At 34.4% G+C, this 24,494-nt stretch overlaps 1 protein-coding gene across 2 annotated transcripts in view; it reads right to left on the reverse strand.

Moving 5' to 3' along the window:
• LOC145687932 (uncharacterized) overlaps positions 1-19,722 on the reverse strand; it is a 39,468-nt gene extending 19,746 nt beyond the window's left edge. Inside the window, exons 1-3 of one of the 2 annotated variants that reach the window (XM_081761504.1) lie at positions 19,569-19,722; positions 11,675-13,354; positions 243-380 (exon numbers count right to left, since the gene is read on the reverse strand). In XM_081761504.1, coding sequence (XP_081617630.1) covers positions 243-380; positions 11,675-13,333 — 1,797 coding nt within the window. In that variant the 5' untranslated portion in view covers positions 13,334-13,354; positions 19,569-19,722. The remainder of the gene's footprint in view (positions 1-242; positions 381-11,674; positions 13,355-19,568) is intronic. The other variant, XM_081761512.1, reaches the window with a different exon arrangement.
• Positions 19,723-24,494: the final 4,772 nt, after the last annotated feature.

Consider the following 24,494-nt stretch of genomic DNA (forward strand, 5'->3'; position numbering starts at 1 on the left):
ATGGTTAGATTTTTTCTAACGGCGGGACCGATCGCGAGTTAATGAGGAAACATAAGAAACAAACTTACTTTTAAATGTGCTTAGTACAATAACCGACCACAACAAATAACAAAGGTTTCTTCCAAAGACTATGTAAACAAAAATCCAAGTGTAACTAGCAGACAGTATTCGAAAGGAAGGTAAGTATAACAGAACAGTAGAAAAAAATATTTAAGAGAATAACTTTTCTAGAAAATACTTACGAAAGCATTCACAACCGCTGTTGCGCCACATGCTGAAGTTGAAATTTGTGTTACTTGCTTTGCACAAGCTTCGTGTTCCGACCATATCATTGTTCTTTCTACAATTTTTCTGCTTACTTCTGCTTGTTGGCACATATTCTGCATTAAAAACAAAATACAGATAAATAAATTATAACAATATTTTAGGATCTATTACTATCAAGATCACTTGAAAGACAAGACACTACAGCTAATCCCTCATGCGGTATTGCATAACCGTGATGTTGCCAATATTTAATATGTAATGTTCTCATGACGAATTAATCTAATGTATACATATATATTTTAAGGCACACAAAATGCAATAAATACCGCCAAAAAAAAAAAAAAACTCTTGAGCTAAAGACATCTACAGAGTTTTACAGTACGATCAGATGGAATTAAAGTACTGCTGCATAAATCAACGACCAGAAAATATATTAACTATTTTACCACTTCCTTTTATGAATACCAAGATTAACCGCATGAGATATTGCAATGCTTTGGAATATTGCTTCAAAAGCGAAGATATTATGCATAAATTTCACTCCATTGTAACTATTTATTTACTTTCATGTATTCCTGCCTGTATTTTATTTTCTACCTTATTTTTAACACTGATGTTAGTACCATCACCTGAAATTAAAAGACTTTTTTAATTCGACTAATTTTCTTTTCAATAAGACACATCTTGAACCGTGCTGTGACTAAGTACTAAAAGTCAGACTTAAATATTCGTCCAACTTCCATCACAGTACTTCTCATCACCAGCTCAAAACTGCACAATGCCAGTTTTGAAATCAAAGACATCGCTACGAAATTATCATCTCGAATTAAAACTTGTATAAATTCAAAAACTGAAACAGATACAAATGCAGTAAAACATGTATGTAAATTTAGGGGGGAAAGATGATACTTTCTAAAATTTCTGGCACATGGGATTTTTACAAAGTTCACAAACTTGCGCTCAAGAACCAACCCAACTTTTATATTCGTACGCAAATATACAGTGAAAAAAAAAAAAAAAAAAAACTTTGCTCGATTATCTCCCCTCATCAAATAAATAAATAACAAAAAGCACGAGTTAAAAATCGAAACTACAAGAGTGTTTTCTTCTTTTTAAATAAAATCTTCATTTCAAAATTTATGGATGTGCTTATCAATGACGACTAAACGCTAAAAGCAAGTATTCACATTCATAGAATCATTTGCGTAGTTTGAATTCGAACAGGAAGGCGGCGAATAAACAGGCAGAGAATATCGATCACTTCCAAAAATATGTTGCTGTTTACACAGTGTCGATTTATCCAATATTTGGGCAACAATGGATACTTAATACAAGACTTCCTCTCGATGACGTTTCAACTACCATTAATACATTCATCAATTTGCAATTATAGCAACACCTCACTAAATGAAGGTAATCCGCTCACTGTTATAGGAAGAAGCGTTACAGTTGATGAGTAGTGGCAAAATGGCTGCCACACGTTACACTACCACTTCTGGACTGTCATTAGCTGTTGTTTCTCTCGCTAACCGGAAGCACGCTGAGTCATCTTTCAACGTACACATATGTACAACTACACAAAGAAAGCTGGAGTCTGAGGATTGAAACGAATACATGGTGCGTAGAAGGTGCTGCTGCCAAAGGCTCTGGAATAATAAGAGATTGCAGCTCTGCTGAAAAATTAGTAACATTTGTCAAGTCATAATTCTATAATAGCAATAATATGACAGAATAGAATAATATCTGATTTCGGCACTTGGAATATTTGACAGGAGATTCAACACTAAACTACTGGCAACAACGCGGTCAGTGACCTTGGTTGCCTAGAAACAGTGTGACAGAATACTGTACTGATTGGCGAACAACCTTCCCCTTCGTTTTGTTTACAACACTTGCATCTACCTGTCAGATGTCAGCTTTCTTTAACCACCCAAGAGTTACGTACCAGATTTGGTCAAAATGGCTGTTTTCGGTCTTTTTATCAAAGTTAGTTTTCAATACTAACACCGTTTTTTAACTTAAAACAAACAACTTACTGAGATTTTATAGTTTCCAATAACGGCTATTTCGGGTTTAATGTGTCTATTACAAAGCAATAAGCGGCTAGTTACTTGACGTAAATGTAAAAATTTTCATGCACTTCGGTATTATGTTATTCTCACGTTTTGACGTAATAATTACTTTCTTTTATATTGTTCATGAATTGTAGTCTTTTTATACTCCATCCGTAATATAATAGTTTCTTTTTAAATAATACTCTAACCACTTTTGTTTCCCTTTTTATTCCTATCCCCATTATTGTTCTTCCCTTTCTAATACCTATTTTTTGTATCACCCACCTAATTTTCTCAGTTTTTCAATATTATCCACATTACAGAAGTCTGGTAGTTTTTAAGTCCTCTTTCGTCATGTCTATATTTCGTTCTATAATACACAGTATTCCATATTAAACACTGAGAAACAATTCCGTAACTCTTTATTTAATGACCCACAAAACATCCTTTCCCTCTTTCTATAGACTGTTTTAGCTACTTCCCATTCACATTCCAAATTTTAGTCGTGTCTAATTGATGACAAATTTGAAATTTTACTTGGAAGTCCCACGGTTATGCTAGCTAGGCTATAGGAGAAATTTTACTCCAAAATTTTTATACGAAGCATTATGCTATAACTAGTGCTTGGAATTTTCCTTCTTCTCTCCACCATTGTATTATCAATTCTACATTATTATTAACACTTAACAAAAAAAGCCAATATGATACATATACCATCTATTTCGATAGATCTAACAGAGCTGAAAAAGAAATAGAGTGAGCATATGAATTCTTATGCATAGTTTACGAAAAGATGACTTTTCTTGTAAACCTAAAAATTAATTGTGCACGATAACTGCATCACTTAACAACTTGATAATGTTATTGACGTGTATCCTCATCAAGCTTTTCACTATGGAACTACGAAAATGGCAGTACACAATATGGTTACAACCAAAAATTAGCATTAACTCTTAAGAAGGCTTTTTATATGTTTTTTAAATTTGTTTTTAAGAGGCAGAGAACTTTAAACTAGCAACACTGTTTTCCGTGACAGCGGATATTACAGTTCTCGCTTGTTCTGAGGTTAGTTTGGTTTGGCAATTTACCATGAATAGACTCATGCCCAAGCAACGTTTGCAAATTGTGCAAATTTATTTTGAAAACCATGGTTTAATTCGACAAAATCATCGGGCATTACGTGCATTTTACGGTGCTCATAATCGTTCATCAGCATAATCGATGGTAATCTACAAGTTATTCTCAAAACACTATTACATCCGGAAAAGATCAACGTTTGGTGCGCTCTATGGACCGGTGGAATAATTCGTCCATGTGCCTTAAAAAAATTATGCTGGTCAGAACGTTACAGTCAACGGTAAGCGATACAGACACATGATTACTAACTCTTTTTGTGCCTCAATTGAAAAACATTAATGTTGCAGACAAGTGGTTTTAACAGGACTGTGCCACATACTACACAGCGGTTAATTTCACGAAATGGACCTGTTAACTGGCCATGTGTAAAAATTGGACCTCCCGATTACGCCATGTACGCTTCAGCTGCGGTGGCCACATGCCGAAATCATATTCAAACATTAATGCCATAAAATGATCTGTCAAATAAAGCCAATTTCATGGATATTAAAAACATCTTTCTGTGTTTTATTTCAACATAAAGTTCTCCGCCTCTTAAATTAAAAAAAAAAAAAACTACTTCAACTTTTTTTTCACTATACCATTGTCCGATGATAAGATATTAATTAATATATCACATCGAACTGATAATAAAAAAAAATATGCTTGACGATAAATTCTCATGCGTAGTTTTCGAGAAAAACAATTTTTATAGCGCTAAAATGTTGTTGTTCGGCGCCAATAATAACTACTAATTTTTATTCCGCTGGAACAGATTATTTATTTATGTATATTGTATATGCAGAAAATACGCTGTTAATTAGCAGATTATATCTATTTGTCTTCTAACGATGACACACAGCCCTAACACTGTCGGATATACAACTTGCAAGAATGGGAAGATAATCACCCAGCAGAACAAAATCTCGAAACATAAAAAGAATATACTGGAAACACGTATGACAGTAGAAACTGCTTACATAGTATTTATGTTAAAACAAAGTAAACGACAATGATACGAAGCTAACAATACTTTTGTGACAAGATTGAGAAAAGCTTATACAATACGAAGAGCGGAAAGCACAGGGGTAAATAATGTACGAAAGAGGGTTGTGAAAACCCAGGTTTTTTTTAAAAAAAAAAATCCAGCCCAGCGGGTTTCATTGGGGTTTTATTGGGCAAAATTGGATTTTATTAAACTTTGTACGTATATTTAAAGCCATATTTCTACTTAATATATCATTTAAGCATATATGTTCTACTGTACACAAGAAATTATGAAATTCTCGTGTGACACTGCGGTAGTTCACGTCTGGCGCGGGTTCCTAGTTCGATCCCAGCTTCCACCACGTGGGTTTTGTGGTGGACAAACACCATGTGATTGGGTTTCTCGGGGTGGTTTCGCCATGCCACCATTATTATCATAGCATCACAGTCTCCCTTAGTCATGGTACACAATCATGAGACATTCTAAACTTGGAAATAATAATAATAATAATAATAATGCACAGGAATCCGTGACGTCCCATACGCGTTTCGTGGGACACACTTTGCACCACTGACACTCGCTTATATTTCGATTTCTAGAAAGAAGGAAGTACACAATTTTCTAGAGTAACAAAGAGGTCGATAGTTTTACGTACTACAATATAGGAATAAAATAAAATTCCTGAGCCAGCCGTCCTGAGTTTCAATTAAAACACGCGGGGTAAATACTGGGATAGTATCTCAAGTTCAGAAGCCAGAGATAAAAAAATGACTTTATTGAATGGATGTTATTTTTCTAAAAGAAATAACAAAAGTTTTTTTTAAGAACTGAAATGTTGGAAATTTATTTTTTTTTTCTCATTTTCAGTTGCTAATTTGGTTTCTTACAATATATTTTACGATTAAAGAGGTTTTGTTGCATACAGTAATTGTACTGTGCTTTACATACTCCATCAGATACACAAGAAGAATTAGGGAGTTCCACGATCTGATTGTTGTTAGTGTTGAGAAGATAGAGGTGTATCTTTAGCAATTTCCTTTTTCAAGTGAAAGCGTTCTCGATTTGTAATTAACTAACACATGGAGAAAGACATTTTATCTATTTATATTAATACCCAAGTATATAACAAAAACAAAGGAAACTTAGCCGCATTACTTTTGATTCCTTACTAGATGGTTCCCGTTCTTTGTACGGGAAGAATTAGGCTCAAAGAAAATGTTTGAGTCTCTTCCCCCCTCCCCCTTAGGATATGAATATAAATGAAAGTGTAGTAAGATATTATATTTCTGGCATGAATTTTTAACCCCTTTTACCCTTAGGAAAGCAAAGCTCCCTTCCCTTACGCCTTTTAAGGAGAGTTACATAATACACAGTTTGAGGTAGGTACTAAATATGTTTTAAAACTCATTTAAAACTGTTCAAGCATTTCCCGTAACGCGATTAGAAACAACAGACAACATTGCTTTCAATGTGAACAAAGGAATCATGGAAAATCACTCCTCTCCCTTAAAACGAAAATTTTTAAAAGCATTGCAACACACGCCAGCTTATTTTTAATGAAATGTTTATATATTGAGTTTAATCTTCCTAATTTGGCGAGCTTGTGACATATCTTTTTACATGAATTTTGAACTTCCTCTACTTCTTCTCCTAGGATGCGCCCTTGAATCAAAGTAATATAAAAATTCCAGCTCAGGGTAAGTACTAAATACTGTATGTTCAAAAATTCATTTCAAACTGCTGAACCGTTTCCCCGTGTGATGCGATCAGAAACAACAGGTAAAATCGCTTTCAAATTATAGAAAATGCTTCCCTTCCCCACTTAAAAATGGAAATTCTCAAAAATACTGGGACACGGATTCACTTAGTTTTAGTGAGAAGTTTACATAAAAAATGTAATCTTCCTATCGTAACAGAATCGTGAGATACTAAGATTTTCGCATAGATTTTGACCATTCGCAGCCCCCATAGAACATACATTTTAATTAAAGTAACCTGATTAAACACCTAGTTCGAAGTACATGATAGCTGCATCCAAAAATTCATTCAAAACGGTTTAACCGTTTTTTCGTGTTGCGCGCACAAACAAAATTTATTTTCATTTTTATATAATAGATAACAGTTGAACAGTGTTACAGTGAATTTGATTAAGCGCAAACAAAATTCGTTATGAATGCTTCCCAAAACTTTTTTTGTTTTCAATGGTGTTCTGTTCTGATTGTAAATACTTATTTTAAGCCAATTTTGAAACTAGGCATACACTAAGAAGCACGATTAAAAGAAAGTAATTATAATCATATTACGATTATTATTTCAATCCAAGTTTTGAAGTGCATTTTTTTTTTGAGGTGAGCTTTTTTGGGTTTTATTGTGGGTTTTACCCAATAACACCCACTGGAGAATTTCGGGCTGAGGAAAATTCCAACAACCCTGGTGCGAACTGAGTACGGGAGAAAACTAAAGGAAGAATTATTCAACTACGTAATATTTCATTGAGAAATGAAATGTAAGACGAGAAAGCAGCCAAGTGATATCTAGGATACAAAAATTACAACTTTGGCTAAAAATTGAACCCAAAGCGAGGAAATTTAGAATAATTAGGCTTATATCGGACAAACCAATAACTTTACTTGGAACACTATGCAGAAGTTGTAAAGAACCAATAAAGGAGTTAAAGAGAATAGTTTGGGCGGAGAGGTAAAGGAGAACAAAATCTTCAAAATCTTTCAGTTCAACGTCCCACAAATATGCTCTTTAGGCTAAGAGAGACGGATGATTAAGGCCAATGAATGATGAGAGAATTGGTGGAGTAAGATTGTGGGAGGGAATGTGGCCACGAAGTATGATCCAACAAAACCTCCACATTTTAAAGACTAATGAAACAAAAAGTATTGCAGACAGAAAGTTGTTTATTCAAAAATATCAAATGGCATTAAAGACATTTTGTAATTACTCTGCTCTGATTTGAATACTCTGTTCTATTGTGTATTGAAATGACACAACAATTTACACTAAAATTACTATCAATAATACCAAATAAAACCTCAGATTTTTTAAATCGGCTGTCAGTGGGGTGGCGAAAGGAGTAGGACCCGTCCCTTCAGCAAACCACTCTCTTGCTGTTTTTTCAGTCGTCAGGAGCTCAACGTGCGTATGCATCGAAATGGTTTTCAAAAGGAGCAGTTCTGTCATTGCAGCGAAAGTCTGCTTTTCCACGCAATGAACATATTGCTGATCGGAAGATTATCTTGCAGTGGGTCCTGAACAACGGGTTCAGCGTTGAAAAAACATCTAACCAATCTAGAAATACTCGTATATCTGATAATACTGAGGCTGTGAGACAGGCTGGTTTGCAGTTCCCGAAACGTTCTGCAAAGTGGCATGCTGCAACTTCTGGGCTTCCTAGCAGTGTTGCCAGATCCGAAGATCAGAAAGTAGCGTGTCTGTGCTCCAAAAGTAATGGATTTGAACTATTTGTAGCCCAAATATATAGAAATGAATTATTTGGCAATTAATGACTGGTACTAATGAATAATTTTTAACAAGGGCTGGAAAATGTTCTGGACATACTGCAAGAAGAAATTATAATCGATATTCGAAAACAATTCTAGACTGGATACCACAAGACAAAAACAATCTAGGAAACGTCCGCATACAAGACGGTGTGACGAAATCAAAAACTACTTGGGAGTAACTCGGAAAAGAATTGCCCAAGATAGACTTGGAAAGACCCTCATCTACCACTCGATTGATAATAGTTGATTATGATGATGGTGATGATATTATTATATCTGGACCTCAGAAGTAAACTAAACCAAGTCATAATTTCGTAATTTTGCAGAAGAAGCGAAAAACCTTAAGTAAGACCTATAGTACTGTTTTTTCGAACTATATGAAGTAGTTACAAAGTAGTAGGATGCTTTCAGACTTATATTATTACACCAGCAGAAAGAACATATTCCATTAAAAAAATATTCTTAACTCAATTTCGACCAAAAAGCTACTTAGCATAGTCCGCCTCTAAAGTTCAGATATAGTATATGGTAGGGTAAAAATGGATCCAAAATTTAACGAAAATCATACAGTGAAAAAAACTTTTGACTTCAATCCTTCACGTTCAGCAAAACTACGAAAATTAATACAAAAGAAAACTAGAAAATTAAGAATCACTAGTTTTGGCAAGAGAGAAAATAGATACAGATAGCTCGAATTACCTATATACTTATATTGATGTCTATGTTTCGCAAGTAATTTTCAATCAATATAAAATTTTAACGTAATGAACGCACGATTAGTTTTCTTGAATAAAGATCACATGCACCGCTGAGAGTTCAAGAATAAGCTTAATCTTATGTTCATTTTATCTATCCAATAAAAGCTATATTCAACAAACAACTTTTTTGTGTTACACAAACCTAACAATGTTTTGTGATTTTATATATGAAAATAAAAAAAAGTAGCGTATTTTAAAGATTTATAGCCCGCAAATAATTAAAAGTAGCCCAGAAACTAGCACATGTCGCCTAACTTAAAATTTTTGTAGCGAGGGCACTTAAAAAAATAATTCTCTCAATCCGCCACTTGTAGCCCAATCTGGCAACATTGCTTCCTAGGGAGAGTGTAAGATGGACTTTACTAAAACTAAAAAGACCAGCAGTAATTACAATCTGTGTTCAATGCCATTTTGTATTTTTGAATAAATAACTTTCTATCTGCAATACTTTTTCTTTTATTAGCCTTTAAAATATGGGAGGTTTTATTGGATCACCCTGTAGGATAGTCACCACGTCGGCAAAACCGATCACAAATATAGCCTATTCATTATGATAATTATCGAAGCTTAATATGTAATATTTCTTTGTTGAAATTAAAGTACCTAATAGGTTGGCTTGTTTTCTTTTAATGGTGCCACCCACTGATGGCCACCCACTCGGGCTGCTGCAAGGGGCCCGAGGAGAGAACATAAGACTATATACAAATCAACTAAAATCGATCGTTGTTATATAAATAATAAGGGGATTGTTTATCGTGCTTCAAGCTTCAACTGTCACATGTTCAAAACAATTAACTGGTTAAGGCGACGGAACCTAAGTTTGGCCACTGTGTCATGAGTCTGTGAGTTTCACTGAATATAGTGCTATATGACGGATGACTTCCAGCGAACGCAATGATGTCAATCCGTTCTTCCTTCGTGAGTGGCATCTTATTTTCATTGGTCCACCGGACTGAAAAGGAGAAATAAACACTTCCACCGTTTTCACCATTTCTATGAAAACTTATGACTCACACTGTAGGAATAATAATGAACTTGTTCTTTTCAATGCTGTTTTACTTTTATTTTCAGAACTTCTAACTGTTAATGACTGAAATGAAAATAAATCTTAAACAACCAACTTTTCATTAATTTGGCTATATAAAATATAGGGGGATTGGTACAAATTTCATTGTTGTTTTTTCTTTATTGTGTAAATCTACATTACAAGTTAACCTCACCTCATTCTACAAACTGGGGTCGCGATGGCTCAGTGGTAGAGCGTTCACCTGTGGTGCTTGGGGTTCCGGGTTCGATCCCTGCCCACGCCAAGTGAACTTTGTGGTGGACAAACGCCGTGTGCGTGGGTTTTCTCGGGGTTTTCCCGTTTCCTCCTACTTTCTTCATTCCACCACTTCATTCATTTCTCATAATCACCGTCTCCTTTAGCCTAACCGGCATAACCGTGAGACGTAAAACTCAAAAGATTTCATTTCATTTCATTCTACAAATTATTTTATTTTCTATTTGTTTTTACAGACTTTTTTTCACATTTATCTAAAAAAAAAATACAAAATGGAGCCTCGTGTATTTTTCTGAATACAATGTTTTTTTTTTTAAAAAAAGAAATACTATTTGTTTTTCTATTTACGACTCATTACCCATGAAGCAAAATCATTACCCATGAAGACTCATTACCCGTTATTCTATTTACCCATGAAGCAAAATCTGAATCTCAATCGAGATTTTGTCAGAGGCGTTGTACAATAGTTCGTCTGATTATATAATTAGACATTTAATCTCAGCACCCAAACTACAGTGTATGAAACCTGGACCTTCAATATAACGTCGAGTTCGAACCTAGGACTCCGCGTCAGATATTCGTGAGTGCAAGTAATAATTTAGTAATGGACAATTTTGTCAATACATTCTAAAGTACGAAAAGGGTATATAAAGAAACTATGAATAACTCAAATATTCTCTGTTGCTTAATGCAGTTAACTCCTAGTTTACACATTGAAATTAATCTCTGAATTACACGAGACATCTGCAAACGAATATTTCTTGTACCTGTAATATTATGACTGACTGAAATGTTATACGAATATAAAAAAACAATTTATTCTGTATTACATTGTTTACGAGATCGAAGTTTCTTTCAATACCGAGACTATCTATAACGTGAGCTTACAGTATAATATGGGATCCGATTCATACGTACTCCCAATAGGAAATCGAATTAGGGTCTCACAATACAATTATTGCAAAATAAAGCAAATAGCTAATATTTATAACACTACTGTCAATCATGTTCTTATGCTCTGTATGATATTATTGCATCATCCTGAAAATACGACAATCTTGAACACAGATTATAGAGAGAATACTCATAATTTTACGTGGCCAAAATTTTTGAATTTCTACAACAATGTTATCATTTATTGCGCTGTGATAAATAATATAAGGTTTGGATTTGTGATTTAAAAAACTTAGAATTCAAGGAGAAATGCGAAGATTGTAAGAAGGGTAAAATATAATTGTTTTATAGAAACATTAGTTCCCTAATACTTCACTAAAAACCTTATTTTAAAAATCATATTAATAGAATTTCACGTGGTCTATCCAAACATGACCAAAACCACGGTTAAGTAACCTGTTCGTCACTGTTGCAGTATAACGCTTCATTTGTTTCACTTGACAGAACTTAATCTTTTTGCATTTTGTTAAAAAAAAAAAAAAAAAAAAAAATCCTTAACCTACTAAAAATCCTTTAAAATGCCTTTGTAACGAGTAAACACTTTCGAACTTAAAGCCGCAACTGTACAAACTACCTTCTAGTCAGCAATATCGGGATCATGAATAGTTTAAGTACTTAGCTATATTTTCTGGTTTATTACAGTGGTTGGCAGAACTTAATAATTTACACATGCGTATAAAACCAGTTTATCTACATTAAATAAATAAATAATTTACTAACTTTGTAATGAAACTACTTACCACATTTGGTTCTTCATCTGCTAAAGACGCCTGCTTGTCCAACACCAATCGTTTGGCCATAATGCAATGATATAAAGCTGACTGCAGGTTGTATTTTCTTGAATTGAAAGTTTCTCCATGCGTTTTCAAACTTCCATTGCTACAGACACCAAGTGATTCATTAAGCAATTCAATATTTGTGAATTCTGCTTCACTGTCACCTGGTGGCCACAAATCACCATTTACACTATGATGACCCCATGTATCCCTCACCGGCCAAGTTCGAAGGCTAATGTTAGGCGATTTAAGGTCTGAAATATTATTATGTACACTGCGACTCTGAACTAGACAACCTGTTCGTGACGGAAAACCAGTATCTGATTCCGGACTTAAATTTGGGGCAGATGCCGATCCGGGATTAATATTATCTTCTGGATTGTTACTTGGTGACGTTTCATCTTCACCATCGCTTTTACAACTGCCTTGGTGCCTTCCAAAAGACTGCGAATTAGACGACGCACTCGGAAGATGGAAAGCATCCAAATTATTTTGTTCTTTGGACACGTTGCCAATCTTGCCTTCGACATTTTCAAACACTCCGTCTGCGGATGTCGACGCTCCACATGTATTGGAACACGCGATTTCACCATCACCAGATCTAGACATACATTCCACGGCCCGACCGCCTAAACAATTACAATTATACGAATTGGATGCGCATGTCCTATCAGGATAGAGGGTTTCAGGTCTCCACTGTTCGCTATCATTGTTATCTTTGTTATCCGTGTTTTGTTCCCCTTCAGATTCAGAATCTCTCTCGCAAGACGGACCAGGATCGAAATCCATTTCTAGGTAGTCCATCTCCGGTGAAGACACCCCATTACTATTATCACTTAAAGCTCTTTCTCTGGAACCATGCATTTCCTGACCAGGGACTCCAGGCAATCGCACCGCATCATTAGCACCAACATTTGAGAAATCCGAATACAAGCGATCATTGTTCAAGATATCTAATTTGAAGAATGAACTTGGTAGATCAGCTGCTTGATCTCCTTTGTATGTATAAATACAATACTCGTCAAACATTCCATCCTCACCCTCATTTCCTGTATCACTAGATGTATCATCATCATCATGCTGATCCGTTGCACAACTATCGCTACGCACACTATCACTTTTGTCAGAATCATTTTGACTCCCGTATCCTTTGCCACCTTCTGCGTTGTCTAAGCCATTACAATCTGAAGCAGCGTCATGTCTCCCCGAGGCACTCATATCACATTCCTCTTTCGAGGATCTACCACAGGCATCACGCGCTTCTACACAATTGCTACCACCACTAGCTTGCTCAATGTCTTCTGTCTCTTCAACTTCACCATTTTGTATAAGACCATTGTTCTGAGTAGACCTACTATGAACTTCATAGTCTGTGTTACAAAGCTTTCTTGAGGAAATAGTATTATTTAATTTGGACGCAGCTACCGGAGAGCATCGAGTGGTTAATCCATTCGGTACACTACGAATGAAAGTTTTGATCTTTGGCCGTGCACCTCCAACAGCAACACTCTCCAGGCTTCCCGTATGATCATCTTGTTTGCTTCCTCCATCTTGGGCATTTTCTTCATTTACACAACTGCCGTTTTCTCCATTTCTTGAGTTGTCATTGCTTCCGTCATTCATTGCTTCGTATTTCAGAACAACCTAAAAGAAAATAATAATAAAGTATATATTATTGCGTGAAATAATTTACAACGAAAAAATATGATCTAATAATAAAATCATTTATAAAATCAGTGTACATCAGTAACATCGACTGAAATTTTAATTACTTTTAATTTTACTGGGGCATAACTTAGATTTCTAATTGCTCTCTTTAACGCATCTGAGTCTGAATCTCTTAGTATTCATAATCACTGGTCTCGTGAAGCTTACAATAGTTTTCTGAAAGTTCCAAAGAATTTCACTTATTTATTTAATGTCAATATAACAAACATCAAAATATAAAAATGAAACTCAAGCTGATCAAATTTGATGATTATTACAAATTTCCATATTAAAAAGAATACTAGGGTACTAATTTTCCTCTTTCTACTTATGTCAATTTTGGACAATAGCTGATAATGCTACATGTATAAACGAATGAGGAAGTATCTATCTGAACTAAACTAAAATGAAATAAACTTTCATACACAACTTTTTGTAAATTACAAGGCCCATTGAAACTACTAATTTATAATTTATCAAAATAAGAATAAATAGCGCATGCATCAGAATTTCCGAATCTTGGTTTCAGAATATTCCCTTCAAATGGTATTCTCTACAAACTAGTTGTTATTCAAATACGACTACATGAAAATAAAATATTTAATCTATTTATAGCTTAGTCTCTGTTAAAGCGAAGAAAACGCTGTTGGCTTAAATATATATATTCCTGTTTCTATATAGATAAGCAGAATAAAAAAAGTTACAAGATAATTCCAAAATTCAACAGTTTTACACAATATGAAATAATCTCCACCATCCACCCATTGACAGCATACAGAAATAAGTTTTTTTAAGGAGCGCCTCTCATATCCATGATGCTTAACGTATTACAAAAGCTACTATTATGGTACCCGTGATTTTCCTTTAGAAGAAATAGCTCTACCAACACCGAAATATATATATATTAAAATCAGCATGGATATAAAATCTAAATATCTGAATTAATTCTTTAGTAAGATTTACGTAATTCCCTACCAACAATTTCTAAATTTACTTGTTTTGAATATATAAACTAATTCTACCTTATATTTAGGCAATGTATGCATTGGATTAGCAGAAGAAAATTCCGCTACCGTTCACTATTATCAAGTATTGAAACTAAACTCATAAACAAATGGAAACCTAAACACGATACCAGACATGAACAACGTAATCATCCGTACGACGTAATTTGGATATAAAACTCCTACACATTCTCACAACTTGAAATTAGGAATGAATAAAATATAGAGGGAAATATTCATCTAAAGCAATTTAGTTTTATTTTAGTTAAACAAACGATAAGAAATAATGATAATACACATAATTCATAGTCATTCGAGAATTGAGAATATCATATCTGAAATCTATATGCTTTTTCTAAACAAGTGTAAGTATCAGTCAATGCATACAAACCGGAAAAAATCACAGAAATAACTAAAATAGAAATTATAAACAACAGCATCAAGTGAAAAAAAAAAAAACATTATAATTGGAACACACCAGGAAACAGAAAATTAGTACAAGGGTAAATAATCTACCCGTCCCAGACGGGATCTATTCACTAAACAATATAACGAAAGCAGTTCTGTTACATTTATTATAAAGTAACATAATTGTAAGAAGCGATATTGACTACATCTTATGTGTTGACGGACATAAAATGAAATGAACTTTCCGTTATGTGAATAGTATTCTCCGGAACAAGCGAAGAAGAAAGAAAAAGATGGAAGCCTACTTCTTACGCAGGGTTGGCAAAAACCACGGTTTTATTGAACAAACCAAAAAACCCGTTTTTTTTTCTTTGTATAAATAATCTACTTTACGTATTTATATTACATATGGACAGAAATAGGTTTGTTTCGTCTTGGTGTTATTATGCAACAACCGGGTTATGCTGGAAGCGGTCACATAAGCTTAAAGCGGAATCCAAACCACTTCTCGGCTTACATCCGAGAAAAATTGTTCTCTATTTGGACTCGCAACCGGGATTAATTTGGCCACAAATGCGATGAGTCTGCCGACACGAAGGACTCCTAGTAAAAATACGTTGTATTGATCTTTACATACTTGTTAATATAACTGTCAAGAGTCATTTCAGAAGGACAAAAAGATATACAGTTGCACAAATGAAACCATTTTACAGAATTATATATAAATCGGGAATCTCCCACCTTAGTCAATGGGAAAATCTTGTTATTACTTTAAATGCAAAGCAATAACGGAAAAATTCCGTTATTGCTTGGCATGTAAAATTTTATGGTCAACGTATCATAATCAGCACGCTAAAACTGAGGTATTAAATTGCAAATTTAGTACGTATTCAGATATCATTCAATTAAATTAAAACTGAAAGTCCAATCCAAGCTAATGTTGGAAACTACGTAGGTAGTCGATAAATTCTGCCTATTTCTATAAATATATTTAAGCAACCTTGGTTTCTTTATAAAACACGCATTCAGGCATGTAGAAATATACAATTTGGTCTCGTTTCGTATGTTTAGGCTTAACATCCGTATGTAATACCTACGTTATTAAGAAGAAAACTTTCACTTAAAGTGACATCCGAACCGCTAATTGGTTCACATTTGAAAGAAGGGTTGTGGTTCGACCGAGAACTGAATAATCTGTGTTATATGTAGCGCCTTGATTAAAATGTGAAAAGGAAATAAAACTAATGCAGATGGTTTGGCATGTGCAAACGTCACCATGAAGCTCATACGATTTAAAGCTTTTTTTTCTTCTTTGGTTTAAACCAGTTAACCCTGTTCTTACGTAAAATTATAAGCAAATTTTGGTAAACTGTTGACTCTTACTTAACATTTGTTGATGTATGTTTTGTATAGTATAATCAGAGTGCAGCGTATAACATTCGTTTCTTTGCCTTTCTCCGAGTTACGAAGATACAAATCTTATCACAGTTATCCAAATAAACGCAGATACTTTATATAATACGTGCCGGAATACAAATTATTTTTAATACTCCAGCAAAGGAATAAACAGATATACACTAAGACAACACTGCAACAGTATTTACTTTCAATGTCTCAGGCAGTTCTTGTTACAACACTGAGTCCACTTTGGCTCGGACCCATTTATACGTACCAAAGATATTTCTGATTTCAATAAATGCCTATCGTGGGGTTTGTATGATGCCCCCCTCCCAAAGAAAACTACGGCATTTCCATGTATTTTATCACTACTAACATTATTGAAATGAAACAATATTTAAAGTTTCTCCTTGATTGCAATTGCAAAACAATAATAATAAACAAGGGATGCAAATAACCACTCGCCCGGGGCGAGTGGTTCTTCGGTGCGGGCGAGTATTTAATATCATACCGAAGGTAAGTAAATGATTTCTATTGTGAGATGTGGGCTAGACTTTTTTTTCTTGGGCGAGTAAAATTTTGTTGCTTATTTGCATCTCTGTAATAAAATATTTAAAAAATCACAAAAGAAACATTCATAAAATGAGAAAAAAAGTTGCTTTGGTAGTATAATCTCTTTCAGTAATGAATGGGGAATTTAGGGCTGAATATGATAAAAATAATATACGGGAGTGAAACGTGATAACCCACAAATGTGTGTTCAAGATTTTACGAACACTTACACTTTTACGAATATTCTTCGGTTTTTGGTTTAAACCAGCCAACCCTGGGAGTAATGGTGGTAATGACAGATGTAGTGCACAAGTATCAGAGGAAATTAACGAGAAAATTGGAACTTCTGAATACTGCGAGAGATAAAACGTCAGGGTTTGAAAGTACACCGAACCTCCACTTTTTGTTATTTTTAGGTTTTAAAACGAGTTATTTGATAAAATTCCTTCAAGAGAGTAGACTAATAAAGAAGAATGTAATGTGCGAAGGATGCAAGGAGCAAATGATTTTAACTTTTTTTTTCTTTCTTTAATTTTAGTGGCCACCTTGTTTTTGTGTAAATCGTGAAAAAGGTCGAACACAACGAGCCTTGAGGGGCTTCTAACCCCCCTGGCTCGCTCTGCAATGTTTTGTTACGATAGCATAAGTGCTTTTAAGTGACCACCTTGTTCTTTTGTAAATTGTGTGTAATAAGTAGGAAACAACGGGCCCTGCGGGGCTTCTAATCTCCCTCGCTCGGCTATGTTTTGTAAATATAGCACAAGTGCTTTTTAGTGGCCACCCAGCACCGGTTGTTGGTTTTGCATAAGACTTGCTAAACTGAATATGCACCTGGGAATGCAAGAGCACACCTCAAAGGGTGATTACTGAAGGTACAAAAAGTGGAGAGAGAAAGAAGTATGTTTTTCATGAATTTCTGAGCGGATCCGTATAGTAAAACTGCACGGAAATTGTAAGATTTGAATACATATAAAGATAAGAGTGATTTTTCATTCTAATGAAAATTTATTATACTACAATAAATGGAAAAGGGCAAGGTTCTAGATTACTGGTCCCCCTTCCCATTGAACAGTAATGAAGACAGAAAACAACGTGCCCTGCGGGGCTCTAACCCGCCTTCACTCGCTAACGCTTGCTCGGCAATACCGAGTAAATTAAATGCATAAACTTTATTACAGAAAGAAACCAAACCAGCTACTAATCTACATGGGGGGACCAGTAATCTAGAACCTTCCCGTGGAAAACTAATCATCTCATAAAGATTTAGAAAAACAGTGTATCTTCGTAAGTTTTCATCCACGTACTGGAAGGTTAATTCGAAATTATTGGTGATGAAGTGATTCATTAGAAAAGGCACGGATAGCCCTCCAATGTTATTTACTACACTCAAATAATCTACATACGAACCAAGTACCCTCCCGCCAGAGACGAACATTCTGCCACTATAAGTCACCGCTTCCTTCTGCAAATACTGAATATGTCCGAAAGCTTGGTAATAGTGTGATGCATAAGAATACAAGGGTTAAGTTTAGAGTTACCCCTCCGTTTTTTATAAAAATCAGGAAAATTTACAGGAGAAATGAGGTAAGAAATGATAATTTGAAGTTTTTATTTGATGTTTAGGAATGTAAGTTCGGCAGGAGAGTTATGTTTAATACGAGAAAAGATATGTGGAAGTTAGTACTATTTGCCGGATGCGGAAGGTTTCAGCAGCATGGTAGTTCTAAAATATGGCGAATATGGCGAACAGGTGTAACGGATGCGCAAAAATAATGAAGAAAACCTTTTAAATTTTTGTGAAACACACGGAGTACTGAAGTTAAGTGAAATGTAACAATTTTTAATACTTTAAGCACTGTTTTTTGTATGTTACAAAGTCCAAGGGCAACTTCAGACTGGAGGGGCAACTCTAAACTTAAGCCGAATACAATATTTTATTATTACAGTAGTGGCTGAAGAAGACAAGCTACCGCAATACAGATATCCAAACATAACTCTGGAGAAATTTTCGCAACACTTCAACACAATTTTTCCTGATGTTTTGAAGAGAGGATGACGGTAACACAACGTGTACAGATTCTTTTAACATTCACACTTTGCACTTTACCTTCATCATAGTTCAGTTAAAAATATACCTGCGGATTTGTTTTTAACGAATCTTTAGAATATACCTGCAGGTTCATTTTCGAAGGACTTTTACGAGAGATTTCGGTTCTTTGAATCTTAAAATTATAAACATAACTTCTTGATTTGTTACGACTGTGCATTCAACGACCTATTAATAATTCGTACCAATAACGAATTATGTACGAACTAAAACTGTGTAACTTTTTTTTTTTTTTTTTTTTTTTTGTAATCTTATAGCATAGCACAATAATTAACTAATCTATTTTTAGAGCTTACTCTCCATGTGACAGTACATTTTTTTTAAAAAAAAAAAACTTTCTTATCTTTCAATGGACACAGTTCAATTATTGGTATTCACTATGCACTCAAGGTTCATCCCATTAATCTGATTTTACAGATTTACATCGGGATTTATGCCAAATTCAACTAAAAATACGGCAAAATCAAGCATATGTATATAGCAGAATAATTCAAATTTGTATTAGTCACAAACTGTTTAACCCTTGCATTTCATTCATTACCATTAAAAAAAAAAAAGTTACTCCTCCTCCTCTTGTACACATTACGCACAACATACGATGAACATACTTTAAGTTGATACATTCAATTACAGTTATACAAGAATACAGAAACTCGTAACACACTATCGAACGATATCATACCTCTTCTCCTTAGGAGAAAATCTGTTACCTGTTGCAAAAGAGTAACAAAAGAAAACACGCACACTCATTTCATTATAATTATACAGACACACTACACCTCGCCATATTGTTCGCTTACGTGTTTCAAATCAAAGTCTATTTTCAGAATAATTTTAAAACATCACACATGACACTTCTGTTTCTGGAAGGATATCATAAAATTAAATATTGCTGTGAATTTTTGTTTAAGATTTTTCAGCACAAAGTCAATGTAATTATTAGTACAGATGATTTTGTTTAAACATATTTTGCGTGCGTTCCAGAATTTTTCTTATTGGGAAAAAATTTCGCTTCGCTGTTCCTCATCGGGCACATTCCTTAACTATCAAAGTCCGCAACGCAAAATTTCCTATTTAGTTGTGATAACCGACATTGCAATTATAATGACTATTTGATTTTTTCCCCCTTTGCTATGTGTTGCTGTACGCAGAATTTTACTAGTAGAATACTGGTATGGAACGACTCCCTTGGGGTCTTATTTCGGAGTGGTTACCTGAACGCTACAAAAAATATTCGGTGTAAGTTCGCGATAGACTGCATAGAAGTTGTTTGCGTTCCGAAAGGAAAACGCGCTAGTCACAAGAACAGTAGAAGCGCTTATCTCTTCGTCTTTCAGTTCATTAATAAACACTAATGTGTTTCTACGGATTCACCACCAATTTCACGACGATGCACTAATGGAAGCTGCATTAGACTTGAAACGTCTGTTGGGGGCCGCGGTGGCTCAGTGATAGAGCGTTCGCCGCTGGTGCATGGGGTCCAGGGTTCAAACCCTGCTCCCGTCAAGTGAACTTTGTGGTAGACAAACACCGTGTGCGTGGGTTTCCTCGGGGTTGTCCCGTTTCCTCCCACTTTCTTCACTCCACCATTTCATTCATTCCTTATCATCACCGTCTCCTTTAGCCTGGCCGGCACAACTGTGGGACGTAAAACTCAAAAATTTCATTTTGATTTTTTTTCGAAACGTCTGTTGTTTCGTATACTTGAGTTGCCAGGTGCGTTTTTTCTAACTGTTAACTTTACACATGTAACATGCAAAGCAGCACTTATTGACAACTGCAGAGTTGTCTTTAATTACGAACACTTTGCCCATTTTTTCTTGCATGATTGTCTCAAGACACTTCATGATTGTTTATTTTGTAAATGTTCTCTGTTAGAGGTTAGGTTATATAGGATGAAATTCACAGTTTAAAAGAGAAATTACTGTAATGTGTTCGATGCTTTCCCACCAGGAATTGTGGAACTTGTGCACCAAAGTCACTAGCCACTAGACAAAAATGAATATGGTAATTCGTTTCATTAAATCAATCAAACCATAGAAAACACCACAGTTAGTGACTCCTGATAGAGACCACAGAGCATAAACTTTCTTTGTTGATTGACGAATTAAGAGTTGCTTCGCAATTTGCAAAATGTTCAAGAAGGTGTTAGAAAATTGGTTAAAAAGGAATAGCGAAGAAAAATTTAAAGAACATGTTAATTTGCCAGCTGCTACTTCAGAGAAAGACGTAAGTATATTTATTTATTTATTTCACATCATAAAGGTTGTTATGGCATCCCCAGCTTGACGAAGATGTTAGAGGGATAACGTCTTCCGATAAAAAGGGTTGGTAAAGAGTTACTCGAGTAATTCTATTTTTAAAAAATCGATAGCTAGAGACCAGCTATCCACACTGGTCTTCCCAAGTTTTTCTTCGAGAGATTAAGTGAATGCTGGAATAGTATATCAAGTTATAAGTCCAAGCAGCATCCTTTACAAATCCTTTTGTCTGACAGTGTGCTGAAAGGCTTAGTAAGTTAGTAAATAGTGATGAAACACTTTTCAACATTTGAGAAAATGTCTGATCACGGAAATTGAAATCTACCTAGGAGAGCTATACTTACAGGTTTTTTTCTCTACTTCCACGGTTTTAATAATAATAATAATAATAATAATAATAATAATAATAAAAATAATAATAATAATAATAATAATAATAATAATAATAATAATAATAATAATAATAATTTAAAATTCAAATTTGAATTTAAGAAGTGGAAAAGCTCCCATTTTTAGTTTACAGCTTTCATTTCTTTTAGGAAAAACTTTTAGAAGAAGAGCATTTTTTTGTCTTTATTAACTTTTCCTTTTTTCAGGGTGCATATTTATTTTATTTAGTTTTTATTTATTTGACAATCACTAGATACAGGTCAGAGGCCATTTTATGCTGTATGTCTAACAACAACAAAAACAATGGAAAGCATTTGGGAAGGTATCTGCCGGGTTTATTTAGTAGGTACCATCCTGGCATTTGCCTGGTAGGACTGATTGAAAATCTTAGTCAAGATGGTCGGCAGCGGGAATCGAATTCAAGGCCTCCCGAATGCGAAGCTAACTCTCTACTACTTGAGCTACTTTGCTTTGATGTTTTTCTTTTTGAATCGCTCCTGACGTGAAACATAATCCTCGAATTGAAAGAAGTTATTGGACTAAAGTTTGAGATAGGTATACCGTTACTACTCGATTCTAACTTTGGCACTGGCGTTAGGGCTTAATTCAGAAATAAATTGGTCTCGAAATAGAAGTACAATCACTTCTACAGCCTGATCTACTTAACACAAAGTTCTAAATAAGGTCTTAAATTAATCTATAATACTATAGTTAATCTTTTTCTTAGTCCCTGGTTGGTAAGTTAAATGGTTTGGTAAATATTTTCCAAAATGTAGTTCTCTATCCAGATTCTTTTTGTTACTTCATATACATACCCTGCTTGTTATGCAACTGATACGTGCAAAGATACAGTGTTGGTTGCCTATAAGCAAGGATATTTCATAACTCCGAAGATGAAACTACTGATAACTATAAGCACTGGTGCTATTCTAACTTTTTAACAACTGGTTTTCACACACCCTCTCTCTCTCTCTCTTATATATATATATATATATATATATATATATATATATATATATATATATATATATATATATATATATATATATATATATATATATATACAGTGGTCGAAGTGAGACCGTATGCGGTAGTATACCATACCGCCTCTGGTTTTTTAGTGATGAAGGCATACCACCTCTGGTTTTTCAGTAATCAAGACATACCAACTACCTGGAGAATAGATACTAAATAACTTGAATAAATCTTTTTTTACACAGTAATTGACGAATAGCTTTGCACGTCGAAGATTTTATTTCTTATGTAGAAATAATTTTTAATTAGACAACACGGACATTTTTGTTACCTTTTTCCTACGTTTTGTTTTTAAAATGAGGTGTCTTCTAAGAAATTGGTCTAGCATATATATTTTCATGTGCTATATGTAGGGAAATGAAGTGGTTGGCAACGAGAAACACAAGTTTTTAACGCCAAGTATGTGATGTTTGAAAGAAGAAGAACTATGTTAGCATGTTATTTATGGATAATTAAGAATGTAAAGGCTATTGAAAAGCGTGACTGGACAAGAATGTAGAGATGGTGGAAGTGTTTATTAAGGTGGAATTAATCCGTGTGGAAAAAATGTACAAGCTTTAAAGATTATATACTCAGTGCTCTTAGTACAATAATAACAAACTTTACAATTGCACCTTGGTGTGATACAGTAAAATAAATCACAAAAACTGATAATTAGAGACAAAAAATTAAATAAGTGTGCTCGATTTGAGAAATCTGGAACTTTCTGAAAAAGCGGGTGAGACGATTCCATATATAATTTTATTCCATCTGCCATTTTATTTCTGAGTGTCACAAGAATTTAATTTTGTTCGTTGTTTGTTTAACGTTTAGTGTTAATAATATTTGTGTTAGTGTATAAGTTTATATTTGCAAGGTTTACAATAAAAATGTATAGATACGGTATCAATCTATACATGTAAAGAAAATGGATGAACCAAACAAGGACATTAATGAGGAGAATCAATCCTCAGAAACCATGGAAATTGAAAATAATAATTCACCAAGTACGGAAACCAATATAGATAATAACGTAGTTATACTAATCTCAAACAATACAAACATAGCATCGACTTCGGCTATTAACAGCCGTAAAAGTGCTTTCATTACTAACAATAATTCTTTCCAATTAGAAAAAGTAAAATATAAACCGCATCACTTAGCACCGTATTATGTCTTCTTAAAGTCAACTAAAGATGACATTGGGAAAAAACATATTATGAGTATTAGTAGGAAATTATTTCTGGCAGAAATACCAGGAATTGAGAAATTAGATAATATTGGTAGAAATCTTCTTAAAGTACAGTTCAGATCAGGGGAAGGCTTGTGTATAGCCCGCTCCCCCCAGTTCTTTGTCACAGGAACTGGAAGAGTCACTACTACTACTTATATTGAGAACAGAACCCAACCAACCCCTGCGGGGCTTCTAACCCGTTCCTACTACTACTACTACTACTATTGCTACTAACTACCACTACTACTACTACTGCTACTACTACTACCGCTACTACTACTACTACTTATACTAAAACTTCCTTACCACAAGATTTACATCTTAAATCTTTATAACGCGATTCCGATTCATTATGAACTGGTATGAATCGTTAGAATCACTTATGATTCGTTAAAAATCACTGGGGGGAGCGGGCTATACTCAATCCCAGGGGAAGAAGCTAATAATTTTCTAGAACACGAAATACTCAAACAAAATGATCGGGACGCTTACATACCATATCACGTTATTTATTCTACAGGAGTTATAAAGGGAGTAGATCCAGAAATTGAAATTGGTGATCTTCTCAATGACATCAAATGTGATGTATCAGTAACTTCTGCGCGTAGAATTTACAGGAGAACTGATCAATCAGAACTACAACCAACCTCAACCATAATTCTTACATTTGATTCACAATCACTTCCTGCTGAAATTAAATTATAGTACA

Source organism: Thermobia domestica, chromosome 1, assembly GCF_964235325.1.
Source record: "Thermobia domestica chromosome 1, izTheDome1.hap1.1, whole genome shotgun sequence".
In the NCBI taxonomy this organism is placed as follows: domain Eukaryota; kingdom Metazoa; phylum Arthropoda; class Insecta; order Zygentoma; family Lepismatidae; genus Thermobia; species Thermobia domestica.